Source organism: Pantherophis guttatus, chromosome 10, assembly GCF_059756535.1.
Source record: "Pantherophis guttatus breed Tessera chromosome 10, ASM5975653v1, whole genome shotgun sequence".
NCBI classification, from domain to species: Eukaryota; Metazoa; Chordata; class Lepidosauria; order Squamata; family Colubridae; genus Pantherophis; species Pantherophis guttatus.
The window spans coordinates 521,685-542,265 of record NC_142072.1 but is presented as its reverse complement, the minus strand read 5'-3'; the positions used below and the strand labels follow the sequence as shown (position 1 = coordinate 542,265).

The window sequence follows — 20,581 nt, the reverse complement described above, 5'->3', positions numbered from 1 at the left end:
TCACTTAACAACTATGACCAGAAAGGTCATAAAGTGGGCAAAATTCACTTAACAAATGTTTCACTTAGCAACAGAACTTTTGGGCTCAATTGTGGTCATAAACCGGATTATGCTGTATTATGCTAGGTTCTGAATCCTGGTTTGTAAATGATGCTGGCTGAGCACCCCAAACAAACCGTAACGATCATCCCGAGCTTAATACAAATGTGCAAAGCCAGCCTCTAGGTCGGAGGAGGGTGAAGAAGGGGGGGGGTCTGACACCCCCCACAAGCTCCTGGCTGCAGTCACCCATTTTGGAGGCAGGCGGAGGGCATCTGCCATGGTCTCCCCCCCGCCCTCCCCGGCTGGCAGAGCTGGAATTTCCCCGGCTCCACCAGGTTGAACCTGAAACTTCCTGGTTGGTTATCCGCCTGAGGATTCCGCCTGACAAATTCAATAAAAGAAAGAAAGAGGATGACCCCCGCCCTCTCTGCCCAGACCCACAGGAGAAGAGTCACAAGATTGTGTCCAGCTTACATAAAGCCGCCTGCTCCGAATCACCTCCGGCCTGGCGGGGCTGGGAGGGGCTTCCTTCCAAGCCTCCTTGGCCTCCCCAGCCCGGCTGCCCAGAGCAGCCAGACTGCCCGAGAGGAGGGGGAGCCTGCAGGGAAGGACCAAGGTAGGGACTCTGCTCTGCTGGGGTGGGGGGACTCCAGCCCTCTCCCCCTGCTTTCCTTTGGGTGGGGGGCTGCAGCTTCCATCCGGGCATGCCCTGTGCGGGCTCAGTGGCCATCCTACAGTTCGGATCTTGGGAAGCCCCTGCCTCCTATCCGCTGCAGACTTTGAGGGTAATTTGGGCAAACGTTCCTTGGAGGGAGCTCTGCTCTGCTGTCCCCTTTTTCTCAAGGAGGGGGTCCTCGGGTGGGGGGAAACTTCTGTCTGTACTCTTGTGAGCTGCCCGGAGTTGGTTGGGTGAGATGGGTAGCCGTGCCAACCAAAGAAGTCACCCTCATCATCCTCATCGGTCCTTGCCCCCAGCCCCAGTCTGTGCCCGGCTTGCGGCTGCCTGGGCTCCACTCAGTCTGGGTTCCTGGGCGGGGGGACCATGGTATCCTACTGCAACGGCTCCGGGAATTGGGGGTGGGGGGCACTGTTCTCCTCCTATCTCTCAGGCTGTAAGCAGTTTGTTTGGGCGGGGGGTCACTTGTGGGGTGCCGCAGGGGTTGGTTCTCTCCCCTCTGCTCTTTAAAATGTATATGAAGCCGCTGGATGAGATTATTTGCAGCTTCGGGGTGAGGTATCAATATGCTGATGATGGATATCCAACTCTACATCTCCACCCCGGACCAACCCAGGGATGCCCTTTCCGTGATGTCTAAGTGCCTGGAGGCGGTGCGGGTCTGGATGGGTAGGAACAGGCTCAGGCTCAACCCTTCCAAGACGGAGTGGCTGTGGTTACCAGCATCTCGTGATCTAGTATCCCCATCTCTTTTGTAAGCAAATGGGAGTTGCTTACTCCCTCTGAAAGGGTTCGTAATCTTGACGTCCTCCTTGACTCATGGCTGTCCTTGGTGGATCATCTGATCTCCGTACAGTCACTCATGCTTATTTCTCGGTTGGATTACTGCAATGCCCCCTACATGGGGCTGCCCTTGGGGTGCACCCGGAGGCTCCAGCTAATCCAGAATGCGGCCGCGCAGGTAGTTACGGGAGCTTCCCGTTACTCCTCTGTAAAACCTCTCCTGCGCGAGCTGCACTGGCTTCTGATAGCTCTTTGGATCCACTTCAAGATGCTGGTACTCACCTATAAAGGCCTTCATGGCATGGGCCCAGGATACTTGGAGGACCACCTCTTACCGGCCTCCCACCGACCAGTGCGCTGACATAGAGCTGCCGTCCTCCGGGTGCCGTCGGCCAGACAATGTCGGCTGGCGACCCCCAGGATGAGGGCATTCTCTGTGGCTGCACCGATCCTCTGGAATGGGTTACCCACTGGGCTCTGGACGGCCCCTGACCTCCGCACTTTCCATGCCGACATGGCTTTTTCAGCAAATTTCCTGATCTGTTGCGAGACTTTTTAATCGTTTGGGTTTTTTTTAATTTATTATTTTTAGTATTGCATTGTTGTATTGTTTTTATCTTGTGAGCTGCCCCGAGTCCTGCGGGAGAAGGGCGGCATATAAATTTTGAAAAATAAATAAATAAACAGAACCTGGGCAGCCTGGAAGTGCATCTCTCTCCATCCCACCAGCCGCCTCTTTTATAGCCCAAGGAACTAGGGAGGGTCTCTTCTGAGCCACCTGCCCTGCCCACATTCCTGCTGTTGGCTTTCATCTGACCGTCCCTTTGCTGCCTCCCTTCGCCAGTCTGCCAAGGTCATCCCATCTGCCCAAAGCCACCACAGGGAAACCTGCTGGAAATTTACTGGCAAGGGAGTGTGATGTGTAGGTTTCTCTTCTAAGTGGCCTAAAGTTGCATTTGGTACAACGGGGCCTTAATTGAGGTGATCATCCTCCAGGTAATCTCCCTCCCCCTCAAAATGTGCATACTTGCATACACAAATGCATACAGGTAGTCCTCACTTAATGACCGGCCACCTAGTGACCAAAGTTATGTCAGACCTCCCCAGAGCCACTTGTTTTTGAAGGCAAGGAGAGAACCTCCCCCCTGGCAGCCTGGAGATTGAGAGAGGCTCCTTGGAGGCTGCCTCCCCTCCCCCCCAGCAAAGACCGGGACTTCCCTGGGGGAGGAATTTCCTCCTCCTCGCTTGCAGGACAAGAGTCAAGCCAGAGCACCTCATCCTCCGGGCCTCCCCTCTGGCCCAGTGCAAAACATGTGCTGGAGGAGAAGGATGAGAGTTATAGTCCAGCAAGTCTGGAGAGCCTGGTTCAAGGGTGGTCTTTGTGGGAGAGTGAGTCCCGACCCTCCCACTCTGGCTTGGAGCCCCTTCACTGGGGAGGCTCGATATCACTTTGCAGAGGTTCTGCCACCTGGGCATTTTTGCCCATTCCTAACTTGGCAAAAGATACAGAAGAGAAGAAAACCACTGGCCTCTCCCCGGTTACCCCGCATAGACCTTTGCTAGAACCTTTTTTCTACGGGGAGACCCCACTTTCATTCTCACCTCTTCTCCCTTCATGGACAAGCTGGAATAAAGAGGTTTGGGAGCTCCTTTTGGGGCAGGCTGTCAGCCCAGCTCGAATTCTGGGAGTTGAACTCCACAAGCCTTAAAGTTCCCCAGGTGGGCACCCTCCTCCGCTATTTCAATCTTTTCTTGAGAACCTCCTGTCTTCTGAGGGGGCTTTCAGTCTTGGGGTCTCCCCAGTAGCTCAGCCCGCAATTGCTCAGGAGGTGGCCTGAGCTGACCAGAGCCCTGGGTGCCACCTCCCAGGAGGTCCTGTTAGCCCAGCTCACCGTCTCTCTCTCTCTCTCGAGGGCTGCCGTGGTTGAGGCATGATCCTCACCTGCCCCACCTTCCCAACTGGGGCTGCCCGGGGGCCTGGAGGGAGAAGTTGGCTGTGCGGCCAAGGAAAGCACCGGGTTCCTTACGGCGATGCCGAGCCCTTCTCCCTTACGGAGACCGGAGACTGCAGCCTCCAGGCTGTGTGGGCAGGTGAGCTGAGGTGGGGCTGGGCAAGAAGGGAAGGAAGAGAAAGTGGAAGTGAGGCTGCTGAGCCGCCCTGCCCTCGGCTACCTGAAGCTCTGGAACCACGGAAGGGAACGCTGGACCCTCCTGGGCGCCTGAACCAGCCTCCAAGGAGCACCCTAGGGGGCAGTAAGTGGGCTGGGGCTCCTCAGCCGGGCTGATGAACAGTGAGAGCTGTTATTCTTGCTGGACTTCTGCAATTCTTCCTTTAGTTTTCTCCTTTTCCTTGGGGGAATCTTTCTTGATGCTAAGAGTCTGAAGTTTGCCTCCCTCCCTCTGTCCTGCCTTTCTTCTTCTTCAAGGCGCCCGTCCTTGCGGTCTTAGCAGCCAGGCCCCCATTCGTGGGGCCAGCTGCTCCTGCCCAGGAGAGGGGGCACAGACAGTTTGGATCACAAGGAATGGTTTTGGCTGTCAGAGCTGTCTGCCAGAAAATATCAGCCTCCCTTCCCACCTTCTCAAGAAGTAGGAAGAGAGCAGGAAAGGGGGGTTCGTGAGGCTGAAGGGGGCAGTTGCACAGAAATGAGGAGCAAAGCAAAAAGCGATATGGGTGGCACCCGCCCCTGCGTGTCACCTCCATCGCTAGTTCTGTGGGTCAGGAGTCCATGGGAGGTGGAGCTTCCACAGCTCACTTTTGCCCCCTGCCCTGCCACAAAAGTCGTTCTAAGGTGGGGGTGGTAAACTCCTTGAGCCAAGGGGTGTCGGGGAGAGCCCCATCCAACTCTGGGCTCCCTGGTAGAACAGCACTTTGGCTGACGCTCCTGCTCTGGAGTGATGGCATCACTTCCGACACATCTTTTCTGCTCTCCTCTCTGCGGGGGCCACTGGGGGGTCCTGGGGGGTCCCCTCTGCTGCCTGCCTGCATTTCCCCCTCCATCCTTGGGCCTTCCACTCGCCCCACTTCTTGCAATGCTCCCAGTTCTTTGCGTGGGGATTTTCCTGTCATCTTCCGAGAAGCTTTGCTGCCGGGGGTGTTTCCAGTGAAGCGGGCACCTCCCTCTTCTTTAACCCAACAGCAAAGTCCCCAATTTGAATGGGGAAGCAAACACGTCCCGGGTGTCTCCTTGCTTTGGGTGGAGCCCACGGCTGTCAATTATAAACCTTGTTTTATGGCCCATGGGGTGTGTAAACACAGCCGAAGTTAGCTGATTCAAAGCAACCGGCGCCCTGGTCCCATATTGGAATCTGGCTCCAGAATTTTGTGTGTGTGGGGGTTCTGGGATGTCCCTTCCCAGATCTCTTGTGTCAAGTGGGCTCCCCTGAGGGCATCCAGGCGATTCCTAGCAGCCATGACTGAGCATTGCTTCTTCTCCACAGGGCCCAGGGAAGGCAGCCACCATGCCAGTCCTCAAGAACCCCCATCAGCTGAAGGCGGCCAGCAGTGGCCCTGGGAACAGTGGCGGGGGTGGCAGCCACAGCAAGACACTGATCCTGGCCAAGGAGACTCCGGGGACCAACCCTTTCGAGGAGGACCTGGAGGAGAATGAGAAGGACTCCTTCCTTGGGGGCATCTCCCCCGGCCAAGAGAGGACCCTCCCAGGGGACAGGGAGGACTTTGAGCGGGGCCTCTTCAGCGGCAACCCCGAGGACCGCTTCAGGCGCCGGGCCACCTTGGAGAAGCTGGTGGGGCTGAGTCCCTTCCGCCTGGGCAGGAGCCGCAAGAGCGGGGAGAAGCGGTCGCCCGGGGGCGAGCAGGGCTCCGACCAGCGCTCCTTCCTGGAGCGCATGATGCTGCCCCTGATGGAGGGTAACCTGGGCCAGCGGACGCCTGAGAAGAAGAAGCCACGTCGCTGCTCGGAGGACTTCAGCCTGCTGCAGCGGTTCAACGGGCGCCGCAAGGAAGGCCTCTACAGCTCGGACTATGGCCCGGCGGAGAACGGCGGCGGGGACACTGCCAAGCGTGGCTCTTTCCTGAAGATCGGGCTGGGCGGGAAGGTGCGCCGGGCGTCCCTGGTGGAGAAGTTCAACCAGACAGAGGGCTTGGAGGCTGCCCCGGCGGCCGAGAAGCATGACCCCAAGCCCAAGGAGCCGCTCTCAGGTGAGTCTGGCCTGGCTGAACCAAACTGGGAGCCCAGCGCACCTCTTGGCACCCTGGCAAGTGAAGCCCTCAAGGATGGTGGTGGAGAGAATGCCTAATCTAGGGACCAGCTACGGGGTCCCGATTGCTAGCTTAAGTCAGGGGGGGCCCTCCTAAAACAGGCCCCCATCCTCCAGTGCACTTCTGTCCCTGCTTGTGTAGGGAATTGTCTGGGAAGGCCGGTTATGTAGAATTCCTTCCCCAAGCGAGCAGCTGAGTCCGAGGGAGCCGGAGGTGGACCAGCCATGACCCAACCAGGACATCTCACCAGTGTGGCCAAACAGCCTGTCCAGCCAGTCTTCTGAGACCCTCAGGGGCTTGGTGGCTGATTCTAGCCCACAGGCTCAATCACTGCCTGCCTGTAGCATTAACCATATATGTGTATTTCATTTCTTCCTGCTATCAACCACACCAAGCAGAAATGCCGGCTGTGTCCATAGATAACCGCAGGGGGGCCTTGGAGGGGCTGCAGGGCCTGGCTGTGCAGGGCTGCCCACCGGCAGGGGAAGCTCTGAGAGGCATGGAGGGGACCCCCTCAGCCTCAGCTTTAGCAATCCCACACTCAGTGCAAGGAATCGCCAGCCATTCCACATGCATGTGCACTGTACGCTTTCTTGTGGCGGTGCCTTCAGTAAGAGGACTCTGCACACAGCCGAGGAGAGCGGATTGTAGAGGAAACGGCCACTGTGCAGGGAGAGGCCCCAATTGGTTTCAACCTCTTTTCGGGTTTTTTTTTCAACCCCTTCGTTTGTTTGTCACCCACTTCCACAGATTCTGGGCCCTTCACAACAACTACATGTTCATAAGATCTCCTAACTACAGGTAGTCCTCGACTTACAACAGTTCATTTAGTGACCGTTCAAAGTAACAAAGGCACTGAAAAACAGTGACTGATGATCATTTCCCACAGCCGCGCCCTTTTCAGCCTCCCCAGGGACGGAGACAGGATCAAAATTCGGAGGCTTGGCAACTGGCATGTACTTATGACAGTTGCAATGTCCCTGGGTCACGTGATCCCCTTTTGTGGCCTTCCAACAAGCAAAGTCCATGGGGAAGCAGGGTTCATTTAACAACCGGGGTAGTAACTTATCAACTGAAGTGATTCACTTAGCAACGGTGGCAAGGAAGGTTGTGAAACGGGGCAAAACTCATTCAACAAATGTCTCACTTAACAACATAAAATTTGGGCTCAATTGTGGTCGTAGGTCAAGGAGTTCCTGTATAATTTAAACACCCCAGAAAGCCCCCCCCCCCACTTCCTTCCAAGGGAGGGTTAGCCATGAACAATAGCTTTGCCAGCAGGACTGACTACTTCAAACTTTGGTGCAGGCCAAGATCACCTGATGGCCCCCCTCACCCCAGGCGCACCTGGAGACTGGCCATGGATCTCTCCCTATCCTGGGGGTCCCACCTGAGCCACTGTGCTGCCGAAGCTGGAGAATGCCCAGGGTCCCGCTTGCCCCTCTCTGGCGCTGGCTCTCTGCCTTCCCAGGGCCAACGGCTGGCTGTCCAAGTGGCCCTTCCCAGTCCCCCCCCCCACCTCTGGACGGAGGGAGGGGAGGAGGAGCGCTGGGCGTCACTGACCTTGGCCAGGCTGTTTATCAGGTCTAATGAGCTTCTCTTCCCTTTGTGCACATATTTTGGGCTCATTGTTCCCGTGCCGTGATTCAGCGCCTGATTGCAGGAGCGTCTCCTGAGCAGCGGCCTGTGACCTTCCCGAAGAAGGCGCCAAGAGAAGGGGGAGGTGCTGGGGGGGCCACATGTGCAGAAGCCATCCGGCTTCCCCCCAGAAAGGCTCAGGGCTGGTTAGCGGTGGTGCTCTTCTTACCTGGGAGCCAAGGCCATGCCAGCCCACCCCGCAGTGACCCCTGTCAATGCCCAGGGTCCTCCTGTAGCTGGGCTCAGCAGAGGGGCGGGCACTGGGCAAGGAGGATAACAGGAAGGCCAGGGTGTATAAGGGGAGACCCCCATGCTCAGTTCTCCCCAAAAGGCCTTGCTCGGCCCTCACCCTCCAAAAAAGGAGCTGTGTGGAGGGGCAGAGGAGCTCTCTCTGCCTATGATGCTGAGGAGCCCCCCCCCCCAAGAAGGGAGAAGTCCTCGGCCAGGGGGCAGGCTGTGACTTGCCGCCTCCTCTTCTTTGATTGCCCTTAAAAGTTGCAGCTCTGTCTTAGTATGTCAGACCAGAAGCCCCCACCCCACCCCCAGCCACTGGAGCCAGGCTGCTGGACTTTCCTTAGGCAAAGGGAGTGGGAACCAGAAGACATCTTGGGCCACCCCCTCCCCAGCCCCTCCCTAAGCCCTTCTCAGAGGGGCTTGAGACCTGGAAAAGGGCCCCTGGGAGCATTTCTCAGGTTCAGCCTGTGAATCAAACTGTTTGAGGAAAGAGCCCTGCCTGCCCTGCGAGCCCCTTCCCCTCCCCCCAGCTGATCTCTGCAGTTCAGCTGATAAGGTCAAGTCATGGTGGTGGCAGGAGGCTGCGTCATCTCGTCTGGGGCATTTCCCCTCAGCGGAGGGCAGGGAAACGGAAGTGGCTGCTTTTAGACCAGCCAGACCCTCGGCCCTCCACGGCTGCAGGCGAGGAAGGCTCCTTCCTGCAATGACGATGAGGGCGAGGGCTGCCTTGAAACTCTTGCAAGACCGGAGTGCAGATCTGGACTTCCGGCAAGCAGAGGATGTACGCCAAGCCTGGGACCCTCTTCCCCACCCCTCAAGGCTGACCAGGCCCCTTCTGATTCCAGGGCCTCTCCCAAGGAAGCCAACTGGCCCCAATTACTCCACCCTGGCACATAGGAAAGGTTGGGGGGGGGTCTTGTGACCCCCAGCAATGGATCTCTCTTCTCAGGAGGGGCACCTCAAGCATGCCAGCCGTGGAAGGGGGCAGCAAGTTGCCTTGTCCATAGAATAGAATAGAATAGAATAGAATAGAATAGAATAGAATAGAATAGAATAGAATAGAATAGAATAGAATAGAATAGAATTTTTTATTGGCCAAGTGTGATTGGACACACAAGGAATTTGTCTTTGGTGCATATACTCTCAGTGTACATAAAAGAAAAGATACGTTCCTCAAGAATCATAAGGTACAACACTTAATGATAGTCATAGAGTACAAATAAGCAATCAGGAAACAATATCAATATAAATCGTAAGGATACCAGCAACAAGGTTACAGTCATACAGTCGTAAGTGGGAGGAGATGGGTGGCGGGAACGATGAGAAGATTAATAGTAGTGCAGACGTAGTAAATAATTTGACAGTGTTGAGGGAATTATTTGCTTAGCAGAGTGATGGCGTTCAGGGAAAAAACTGTCCTTGTGTCTATTTGTTCTGGTGTGCAGTGCTCTATAGCGTCGTTTTGAGGGTAGGAGTTGAAACAGTTGATGTCCAGGATGCGAGGGGTCTGTAGATATTTTCACAGCCCTCTTTTTGACTCGTGCAGTATACAGGTCCTCCATGGAAGGCAGGTTGGTAGCCATTGCTTTTTCTGCAGTTCTCATGATCCTCTGAAGTCTCTGTCTGTCTTGTTGGGTTGCAGAGCCAAACCTAGGCAAACCTAGACTAGGCAGGCAGTCCACCACTCCACCAGTCAGGTTGATTTAGGAGGCCAGAGCAGCGGTTCTGAGAGTTTCGGCCCTCGGGACCTGTTTGGTTTCTTAAAAACGATGGAGGTACCCACAGGTTTACAATGCTGCATCTCTCGGCCTTTATTATTTTGATGATGATGTTGGTCTCCATTCAGTTGTGTCCGGTTCTATCGATTCTAGGGCCGGGTCTCTCCACGTCCTCCGGTCTTGCACTGCATATTTATGGTTTTAGGGAGCTGCTGGGTTGATTCTTGGCCTGCTTCGAGTCCCAGCCTTTTTTCACTTGGGGGCTCAGGCAGCAGAGCCCCTCTTTCTTTGCCCAAAGCAGGGGCAGTCCCCTCCCAGCCTCAGCCTCCTTTCCCCCTTGTGTCCCTCGCTCAGTCCTGGAGATCTTCCACCTGATCCACCAGCGGGATCTCCGCCTGGCTGACCGGCACATAGTGGAGCTGGAGGCCGAGTGCGCCCAGGAGGGCGGCGGGAAGGACGGCAGCCGGAAGGCCAAGGATGTGGCCCTGCTCTACGAGGCGCTGCAGAAGGAGCTCTGGGCGGTGCTGGCCGAGGCGCTGGCTGCCAAGAGCTCCTACCCGCCCCTGGAGCAGCTGGTCCAGGTCATTGAGCAGGAGGAGGAGGCCGACCGTAGGTGGTGCCAGGCCCAGGGAGACTCCGCGGGGGCCCCCGGGGCTCGACCGCGGAAGATGAGGCAGCAGTGGGCCGAGGCAGTGGACCGGCTGGTGGGCCAGAAGCTGTGCCAGTGCATGGAGGGCCGAGTGGGCACCATCACCACCCAGATGGACCGGCTGGCCAAGTGCACAGTGGAGGACCTGAGCAGCATCAGGGGCCACCTGCTGCAGGCCTACCCCAAGGAGTACCAGGCCTTCGGCGTCTACTTGGGCAGCTACCACCGGGGCCTGGCCCGCTGCCTGGCCGAAGGGGTCCAGAAGCAGCTGAGCCTCTCCGAGCTCTACTTCGTCTTGGACTGGAACAGCAACATCTACCAAAGGTAGGCAGTGAGAGACCCCATGGGGGAGGGGGAGCCCCCCCCCGAGCAGAGCCCTCCGGCCATGCCCCGGCTGCCTCTGGGCCCAGAGCTGGCAAGGTGACGCCACTCAGACACCATGGAGGAGCCTGGATTGTGCAGAGAACTGCCCCCCCTCTCCCCCTCTACCACAGGGAGGTCCTCAGCCGGCCAGAGATCTCCCCCCTGGTCAAGCCCCAGGAGCTCGGACCCCTCCTGTGCCCGGAAATGCAGCAGAGTCTGGAGGAGCAGTGCATTGCCGCCGTGAAGGTAATGGCCGGTCCGGGGTGAGGTGCAGGGTGGGGGGGTGGGGGGAACCCATTGAGGCTCTAGACAGGCAAATGGCATTCAAAGTGGGAACAAAATCCCCCACTTGCAGTTATAGGGAATTTCTCTCCTATCTGGCCTCTAAAAGGGAGCATTTTCAGCCAGGTTGCTCCAGACAAGGAGCTGCTTATCTAGGGCAGCTGGATTGTGTGTCTTTGTGGGTGATTTAAATTATCCCACAAGGCACATGGGTCCCACTCCCTGCAGGGTGGAAGGCCGGGGCCCAGGGCACAGGTGGTGGTGCCCTTCCTTACAAGGGTGCCCCAGAGTTAATCCTGGACATCCACCATAACCCTGCTCAATTATAGAAACGGTATAAAGCCATTAAAAATCTCCTTCAGAGCAGTCTCAGGGAGGAGACAGGTAGCCAGATGACCTCAAGAGGTCTCCCCACCTCCCTCGAATCCCCAAAGCTGCAAGCCCTGGGTGCCCCCGTCACCTTGGAGCCCCCCTTTGTGAACTCTCTCTGGGGCATCTGCAGGTGACGATCGCCAGGGACATGAGCCAAGAGCTGCAGAAAGAGGAAGAGCGGTGGGCGCAGGAAGACAAGGAAAACAGCTTTCAGTTCGGCTTGTCCAGCAAAGTCATCTTGGTATGTTGGGGTCCCCACCCTGCCCTGGAATCTCACCCCCCTTTTCTTCTTCGGGCAGGCGGCTTCCTTCCAGGACACTCAGCCCCACAGGAAATGGCCCCACAGCAGACCCACCGAGGGAGGCTTCCCTCCGCTTTCCAGCCCTGGCCTGACCCTTGGGAGCTCCGTCCATTGGCCTGGCTGAAGAACTGGACAAGGGCTTAGCTCACCTTGGTCAGCAAGGCTCAGGCTGGCTTCTGACACAATGCCGAGCAGCCTGAGTTGCTGTTGTGGGAAACTGCCCCTTCCCCTGGCTGAGCAAGGCCTTGACGCTTATGCCCCAAACCAGGATAAAAAACCCCAGGTTGGCATTCTGTGGGCATGCAAGAAGGAAGCTCCCCAGTTGGGCTTCTTTCTATCCTGGCCCCACCTCTGTAGGTCCGTCCTCCCCCCCAACGATCCCCACAGGGCAAAGGGAGCTGCCATCTGTCCCCACACCTGGGCCAGTCCCTTCTCTGCAATGCTGGGCCACTGGAACATGCGTGACCCTGCTGGCTGGGGATGATGGGAACTGCAGACTATTGGAGAATGCCAGCTCAGTGCACAGATAGCATCAGAGGCCAGGCATAAAAAGGGTCCCTCTGAGGATGGCATGCTGACCCTGGCAGCAGAGGGGGCAGCTGCCCCTCTTCCCCCTTTCTCGCCACAGGAAGCTCCCCCCTCCCCAATCTCAGGTGGAAGGCTGCCCACCCCCAATATCCCCAGAGGCCTTGTGGGTTTTGCTGAGTCTTTCTCTTGCCCTGCAGGTGCTGAAGGGGCATGCTGACAAAGCCCCACAGATCACGGAGGATTTTGGAAGGAGGGTGGCCCACTGTTGCCTCACCGGCCTGGCGGAGTTCTTGCAGAGGTACTATTGCCCAGCAAGGAGCTGGGCACGGGGCACAAGAGAGGCGCCCAGTTGCTGCAGCCTCTGTAGCCAGACCCTCCGTGGGAAGCGGTCTTCAAGGGGGGCATCTGTTGGCTTTCTTCTCTTCCAAAGTGACTGCCAAGCTACAGACCAGCCGTTTCTCTGTCTGAGCTGGAAGTGCCTCTCCTCCAAAATTTAAGCTCTGGTCCTAGAGGCTTCTATTCCCTGGTGGGATGCAGTGAGGATCCAAGGGCTGGGAAAAGCTGGTGGCGCCCCCCTTCCCTCCCTCTGGCACGATATGGCTAAAGGTGGAGCAGTCTTGAGTTTCTTTCTGAGCCCTCCAGTTTTCCTGGTCTGAGCTCAGCCCCAGCCGCCACGGGTCTGCGCTGTTCCATGGGGGCCGAGACAGGCAGGTCAGGGGGAGAAGCACCATTGCGGGGGGAAAGCAAGAGGCGGCACCACAGAGGGCACGTCTGGCTTTTGCCCCCAGACCCACAAAGAGCCTGCCAGTCGTCCTTCTCGCTCCTTGAGGGGTGTCCGGCACCTGACCAACCACACCGTGCTTTCCGTGTGAGAAGAAACATAGAAGGTGGCACAGGGTGGGCACGTGATGGGCTGAACATGCCACAAAATTTCCATTTCAAAGTGGCCGCCAGGAATAGATTCACTTTGGGGCATAAATAGCCGCTGTGGCCCATTTATAAGGAAATGCCAGCGAGGTGGAGCCAAAGGGCCCAGCGGTCAGGGATTCTGGGGTGGACGGCCAGAGGCTAATTTTAGCTGTTGGCTTCCTGACGTGCCTGTTTTCTGAGAGCTCTGGCTTCCGAGTGTGCTTGCAGTTTGTCTGAATCGAGGCTGCAGGCGGGCATTGCAGAGTCCCTGAGCACAGGTGGGGTAAGGGGGTTGTGGAGAGGGCTGTGGCTGTGCGTGCAATAAGACCCCCCCAGGACAGCTGCCACAGTGTGTCTGGGGGTCTTCCTGCATGCCAGAAGTGGCCAAAGAGCCCAGGGGGTCTTTGGTGAACCAGCCCCTCTGGGTTGAGAGAGAGATGGCCCATTTCTTCGATTTAGCAGTTCTGATCTGGGATTGGTGCAAAAATGGAGGGAGGGGGTTTCCTGTGCTGGAGGGGCCAACGTCAGGGCAGGGAGGTGGCACTGACAGCCAGGCAAAACAGGGGCCTTGCGACTTTGCTCCCAGACAGTCTTCCCTACCGGCATCCTCTTTGCCCCCCCCTTCAGCTTCCAGAAGAAAGTCGAAAAGTTTCATGAAGGCCAGGTGGTCAGCAGCCTCAGCCCCGAGAGCTACATGGGCCGGACCATCATGCTGGTCAACTGCTGCCCGCCCTTCAGGTGAGTGGCCAGGCCTGGACCTATGCCAACAGGGAAGCCCTCCTCACTGTGCCCCCCGCTTCCGTCCAGTTCAGTCCTCCCCACAAATCAATGGGGAGGAAAGGCGGTGGTTCTCCCCCCGACCCCCCGTTGTGAGCCTGGCTGCCTTTGCGCAATTCGCACACAGCTCGCTTGATGGGGCTGCTCTTCTAGGGACTACCTGGAGCACCTGGCCAGGTTTGGCCACCCAGACAGCGAGGCTGCGAAGCAGTTGGCAGGCTTGTCCCTCGACCGAGTGACCCGGCTGTGCAACCGAGTGTTGGCTGACCAGCTCTTCCAAAGCCTCAAGGTAACCGGAGGGTCTTCCGGGGCCTGGAAGGAGGAGGGGGAGGCAGGGAGGGTTGTGCTGCTGAGCCCCAATCAGATGACTGGATCATGGTCCCCATAAACCATGGTTTGTTCCCTTCATGTTCTGAGAACAGACCTATCGGATCGGCTGACACAAGAACACCCCAACCCATCAAGGTGGCCTGCCAGGATCGGCGGGTGGGTTCCCTTGGGCTGAGCTGTCACGAGTGGGTTTTGCTTGGAGCCAGGGAAGCCCCCGCCCTCAAACGGGCCCTGCTCTGAGGCTGCATCTGAGACAGGGTCCCTTCCCTGCTCTCCCCCTCCCCAAAACAGCCCTACTTCTACAAGCTGATGAAGAGGAAATGGCTCAGCAACCCCGAGGCCTTCTCCACCATCATGGCTCTCCTGGCGGAGCATGCTCAGAAGCTGAGGAAGATGAAGCTGGGGCCCTACCAGGTGGGAACAGGGAGACCCTCCCCTCCAGCCAACCATTCTCTCAGGGCACTCGGAGGCTTCCCGGCGGGGCCAGGTGGGATGTCCAGCAAGGCCTCTGTGCAGCCTGGCTTGGTTTCTTCTGCCCAACCTCTCCCAGCAGGAGCCGGTTCCCCTCCGAGCACCTGCACCCCAGACTGCCATGGAGGGCGAGCCAAGAGCCTCTCGCATGCCTCGTGCCAAAGAGAAACCAGGGATGTGGGGCTGCCCCCAAACTGCCCTCTCCTGCCCCAGAAGTCCTGGCCCTCTGCCAGCTCTAATTCACACCCCTCCCCCCCCCGGCAGATGCTGGTGAGGGAGGTGCACCGGCGGGTGCTGATCGAGTACGTCCGGCCGCTGATGCGAGTGCGGATCATCTGCACTTCGTCCAAGATGAGAGCCAAGGTGGCCCACCGACTCCGCAGCGAGGCCAAGCAGCTGCAGGAGTTCTTCATTCAGCTGGTGAGCAGTGGGGCTCACAGCCTTCCTTGAGGGTAGACGTCAGCAGGCAGGATTGCCCTGCCCCATGGCAGCCCCCCCCAGAGGTTTGGAAATAAAGGAGGAGGGGGAAGAAGAGCCCGAGGAACGTCCCTCTCCTCGCCTGACCTCTGGCTGGTCACAGGCGTTTGGCTTCCCAAAGAGAGTCGGGAGAAGGCCACTTCCTGAGGGTGCTTCTTTGCACAACCCTCCCACCAGGACAGGCGAGGGCCTCTCCATCATTAACTGCCTCTCCTCCCTTCCTGCAGGAATCCTCCTCCTCCTGGCTGGACTCCGTGGTGCCCCACCTGGCTGGGATCCTGGAGCTGGAGGACACGCCGGCCATCCAGATGGAAGTGGCTTTCCTGGCCAGGGCCTTTCCTGACGTGCAGTGAGTCGGGGTGGGAGGGGAACCGGCCTGGGGTCCCCAGAGCATGTGCAGACCCTCTTGCCTTCCCATCCCGAGGCCTCCAGGGGCTTGGCTGGAGTAGGCCAAGGCTCCTCTTGACCAGGGTGAAGGCCATTTGGGCCACTGCTGGTGCCTCTGAACATATGGGAGAGAGCTGGCCTATTCCCTCCCTAAAGTGATCCCTCCCCAGTCTGGGGTCCTCCCGGTGTATCGGATCTCAGCTCTGGCCACCCATCCCTTTGGTCACCCTGAGCCTCTTTCCCCTTTGGTCAGTGGTCCCTTGGCAGGCTGGAGCTCAGCTTTGGAGGCTGGGCTGCACCTCCAGAGATGGAACAAGACACCAACCATCCCCAGTCATGTGACTAATGCACGGGGACGATGGAACTTGTAATCTAGCCTCCTCCCGGGAGCCGTGGGTTCCTTGCAACTGCATGGGCCAACATCCTCTTTGGCTTAATGGCCAGAAGATCCATGGAGGCTTTCAAGAAGGAGATAAAGACAAGAGCCGTTGAACCCAGCTTCTGCAGGACTGGCTTCCACCTTCTCCCCACTCTAGGTTCAGGGCTATAGGGCTGCTCTTTTTGGCGTGGCTCTTTTGCCAAGCTGGGCTCCAGAAGAGGCAACACTTCGGCCTCTCCCTCCCCTGCATCTAACCACAGCCCCGGAAAACCTGCCATGTTTCACCCTTGGGTCACCCTGCATCAATCCATGGACTCCTTCCAAAGAGCTGGGCTCCCAAGGACTCAACCGAGGCTCCACTCTGCTCAAGCCTTGGGCCACACAGTGAACTGGGCCTGCCCGGGCTAGAGCTTGGCCCGTTCCACAGTGTGTCCCGTTGAGAGCCAGGATCTGGATGGAAGAGCACGCCCGAGATACATCCATTGAGTGGTGGGGAGGCTGCTGCCCCACTCAGAATTGGCATTTGAGGGAGAGATGTGCCCCTACCTCCCAAAGGAGCGGTTCAGGGTGGGGCTGCCGCTAAGACCCCCTTCCTTCCTCCCCAGAGACTGCCCCACCCCATTGCAACAGAGTAGTGGCCACGTCTCTATGAGGAAGGAACAAGACTTTGGGGATACAGGACGTGTCCGTGCCCAGCCCCACCTCCCTCAGCCGTGGGCTTCCAGAGACCACCCAGGCGTCCTGCTCTCCCCACCACTACAAGCCTCTAGTAGTTTTCTACTGTTGTGCCCATCTTCTTCCTTTTACCAGGAGCAGACGCTGTGCCAAGCAACTCGGAGCCCTGACCCTCTGCTCTCGGCTCCAAGGATGCTGGGTGGCTGCAGCCCCCTTGCCCCTTGGCAGCCTCTGCCTGTTCCCCTCTTCCCTTGAGGACTCTTTGATCTCTGCAGTGGAAACTGAGGCAGGTAGATGACGCTCCCAGGTTTCCTGCAGGGAGTCCTCCGTGTCCTTCTCTGCCTTCCCCAAAGGAACCGCTTCTTGGAAGCAGGACTGTCACTTCCAGTTCCCAGGACCAGGCGGCTGGGGAGTTATAAATACCCTTCCCTTCCCTGCTCTGCCCACACGGCTCTGCTGGCTACCAGCCGGCTGCGTCACGGGGGTGGGGGTGCAAGCCAGGCCTTATCATGCCTCCCCCCCCTTGTTTTTCTTTCCATCTTCCTGCTGATTGCATCCTTAGGAATTGTTTCGAGGCGGCAGATCACCCGTTAAGGGTGGCTGATGGACGTTTCCTGTTTTATCTGGACTTCTTGTTTCTTGAAAGAAAAAGAGAGAGAGAATAAAGCCGTCCAGCAGAGCAAAACAAGTGGCTGAGCTTCAGACAGGAAGCAGAGTTTGGGGGCCATTTCCTGCCAGACTGCCATTTGGGGCTGGCAGCGGGACAAGAACCACACTGGCTCTGCCAGGATGCCCGGAAGCTCCCCTGGGGCGCGAAGGGCCTGTTGGCACGTCTTCGGGAGAGAATCTTTTGGCTCAGGGCTGCCCACCAGCCTCCTCGGTGCCCAAGACGTGCCAATTGCCAACCCTTGGGAAAGTGGGGATTCACCCCACGACGGTGCCCAGCTTGCGGAGGTGGCAGAGTGTGCCTGCCAGCCCGAGCAGAGGATGCCAGCACCCCTTCTAAGCTGCCCTGGCTGGGTAGTTTGGAGGAGCAGAGGGGCCTTCCTAAAAATGGGGCAGGGGAACCATGCTGTCAGCCCCACTCCAGGGCTGCTTCCGGGCCTGGCTGATTGTGTGGCCAACTTCCTGAGGTTAAGGAGCATCTGAACCAGCAGGACTTTCAGTAAACTCTTTTGCGGGACAGGGGAGCCTCCTGTGCTCTCTCACCCCATCTGGGGCTGGCAGGGAGACTGAGGGGGGGGGCAATTCCGTCCTCAGACACGAGAGCTTTCCAAAATGCCACTCCCCCCCCCCGAGAAGCCCAGAGCCTGGACACCCCCAGGAAGGGCGCCCGTCCAGCGTTTGAGAGTCCTGGGGGGACTCGGCTGCATAGCTCCCCCCACTGCTGGGAGGGGCTCCCTGGGGGAAGGTGCCAGGGTGGGTTTTCTCCCAGGTCACAAGGGAGATTTGCTATTCTTCCCCCCCTCCCCCCCAGCCCTCTGCCTGCAGCCAGGTGCCTCTTTCTGGCTGTGTGGCTCCTGAGGGTCCAGTGAGGATTCGGGGGCTCCCTTCCTCTGCACCCCCAGCAGGTGAAGCCCCAGGCTGCCTCAGCCTGATGTGGGTCGGTGGGGGAAAGGCCCTCAGCCTAATAGTTTCCTTCCCCCACTATAGCCTCGGCTGTCCAGTATTTTCAGCCACATACAGGGAATCCTTGACTTACAACAGCTCGTTTAGTGACCATTCAAAGTTACAATGGTCCTGAAAAAAGTGACTTATGACTGTTTTTCACAGTTACAATCTTTGCAGCATCCCCCCCCCCGTCATGTGATTAAAATTCAGATGTTTGGACGCTGACTCGTATTTATGACCGTTGCTGTGTCCCCCTTTTGCAGCCTTCTGATAAGCAACGTCAATGGGGAAGACAGATTCACTTAACGACCGGGTTGCTAACTTAACAGCTGCAGTGATTTGCTTAACAGCTATGGCAAGAAAGGTCGTAAAATGGGAGAAAGCTCACTTAACCACTGTCTCTCTTAACAACGGAAATTTTGGGCTTGATTGTGGTCATAAGTCAAGGACTACCTGTACTCCCTCCCCATTCTCCCCCATGCAAGCCCAGTCCCTCAGGAAGCCATGCAGCGCAGCCACGCTTGCCAGCCCTGGTGCCCAAAGTCCCCGGGGGGATGACGGGCTGGGTGTCCTCCTGTTGCATCTCCCTTCTTCCCTCCCCCCAGAAAGAAGCACCTGTCAGCCCTGCTGGATGTCCGGGGCCTGCAGAGCCAAGCCCAGCGGCAGCTCATCCTAGCGGCCTTGGAGAGCCTGGAGCTGATGGGGGCTGAGACAGGCGTCTGCCAAGACCGGGCCTTCTTCTCCGAGATCGCCACTGGCGAAGTCTTCTGTGTCCGCGTCCAGCTGCACCGCCTCTCGCACTTCGGGCTCGCCTGCATCTCCCGGATGCGCCGGAGGCCCCCCCGCCTGCAGCGAGAGAGGAGAGGGCCGAGAGAGAAGGAGGCTGAAGCTCAGCTGTGAGGACCCCAACCGGACATTCTTGGCCTTTTGGCGAGAGGGCTACCCTGCCCTTTCCCAAGAAGCCCTGCCTTACGGTGCTCACCTGCCGAGGAGGAGTGCGGCTGCCTGCTGGACACGACCGCTCAGGTCTTGGGCTGCAGGCCTCCTGCAAATGGCCAAGAGCCGGACGGGCAGCAGCCTCCCTATGACCACCTGGAGTGGCCATGGCAAAAGACCACTGCCTTTGGGGTGCTCTGGATTTGGGGGTGATTGCTGGGGAGGGGGTAGAAAGGGGGCTGGGGCACAAATCCAACAACTCTTAGACTACCTGAAGGGCCCCCCCATGCCTATAACCAACAGGTGGATCCGAAATCCTGATGCTCCTCTCAGCCCAGTTCGAGGCCAGGACTATTTCAGGGCTGATGGAGTCTTGTGCCAACTGGGGCTTCTGGGAGGCCAAGGGAAGGAGCAAAAGGAGCCACGGCTCAGGAGGAAAATGCAGGGGGAGATCCAGGAAACACAGCCCTGATTCAGCCTTGGAACCGCATCAAACCAGGTGGAGAGACAGCTGGAGGGAGGGAGTTGGGATGCCAAGCGTCATCTTAGAGCATAGAACAGGCTCTCTGGACTTGGCCGCTTTAAGACTTGTGGGCTTCCATGCTGGTTGAGGAATTGAAATCCACAAGTCTTAGAGTGGCCAAGTCTGGAGACGCCTGACATAGGACATAAGAGTAATAGGGCTGAAAGGGACCTTGGAGGTCTTCTAGCCTGACCCCGCCTATAGCGAGAGATCTTATACCGTAGGGGAACCCTCCAGTCAGCTCGTTCACCATGGTGGAGTTGGAGGGTGAAGAATCGTTCCTACGTCTCCCTCGTCATAGTTGGGGTTCTGCAACATCCACCCCTCCCCCATTTCTCTCCATCCTAGGTGTGAAGTGGGAGAGGAAACTGGCAGCATCTCACCCCTCCCAGCCCCCATCACAAACTAGCATATAAGCTTCACCCCTCCTTCCCCACCAGCTCAGAGGCAGGAGACCCCCCCCACCATCCTCAGACCGGCTCAGTGGATACCAGGCCCCCATGCTGGGCACTGGGTACCCCAATTCATAGCCATTGCCATTGGTTTGTTTTCCCCCTTTTAATGTTTGTATCTGGGCTGACCTTGAAAAAGACCCCAAGGAAAGCTGGGCCTCCACTGGGATGTGAGACCACCTGGAGATCCCAGGCCTGCAGACTAAACCCAGGAGGAGTGAACAGCCAGCCCTTCTGTGCACAAGTTGGAGCCGCCTCTTCCTCTGCTTCCAGTTTTATTTCTGCCAGCACTAGAATGACGAAGAAATGTTCAAAGTTTCTTTTTGGCCTTGGGCAAAGGCTGGTCTGTTTTCTAAAGCTTTTTGATATATCTTAATTTGAAATGTATATGCTGCATAAAGACACTTAACTCCTTCGCCTCCTTTTCAGTTCTTTACTTTCTCGTGTGTATTGATTAACGTGCTTATTATGTTATGTATTTGGATTTTTATTTGAATTTTTAAATCTGGTAAGTCTAATATATTGTAAGATGCTTAGATGAATGGCCTACAAATTTTAAAAATAAAGACCTAAAACAGCCATCTATCAGCCAGGTGTTGTTTCAGGAACACAACAAATTCTGGGGAGTGCGGTGTGCGTGCTCCAATCCAAGGAGTCCCGATTGCAGCCTGGCTGGCAGGGCCAGCTTGGACCCGCACGCTCTGTCCGAGCTTCTTGGCCTCTGGCGGGCAGCCTCTCCTCCCCCCCCACCCGCAGGCATCCGGATCTGCACCAAGAGACAAAGTGTCCCCCCAGGACCGGCTGCAGTCACGCCGCGTCCCCATCAATCCTGCTCTTGCCCTGACCTGT

The 20,581-nt window shown here is 57.6% G+C and overlaps 1 protein-coding gene across 1 annotated transcript; it reads left to right on the top strand.

Annotated features, from left to right (window-relative positions):
* The first annotated feature begins 521 nt into the window (after positions 1 to 521).
* EXOC3L2 (exocyst complex component 3 like 2) lies at positions 522 to 20,311 on the top strand. Its single transcript, XM_034438281.3, has 12 exons — positions 522 to 658; positions 4,940 to 5,660; positions 9,665 to 10,283; positions 10,454 to 10,568; positions 11,107 to 11,217; positions 12,003 to 12,103; positions 13,342 to 13,452; positions 13,645 to 13,780; positions 14,113 to 14,235; positions 14,557 to 14,712; positions 14,997 to 15,118; positions 18,427 to 20,311. Exons 2-12 carry the CDS (start codon positions 4,961 to 4,963, stop codon positions 18,719 to 18,721), a joined length of 2,589 nt encoding a protein of 862 aa, XP_034294172.2. The 5' UTR covers positions 522 to 658; positions 4,940 to 4,960; the 3' UTR covers positions 18,722 to 20,311.
* Positions 20,312 to 20,581: the final 270 nt, after the last annotated feature.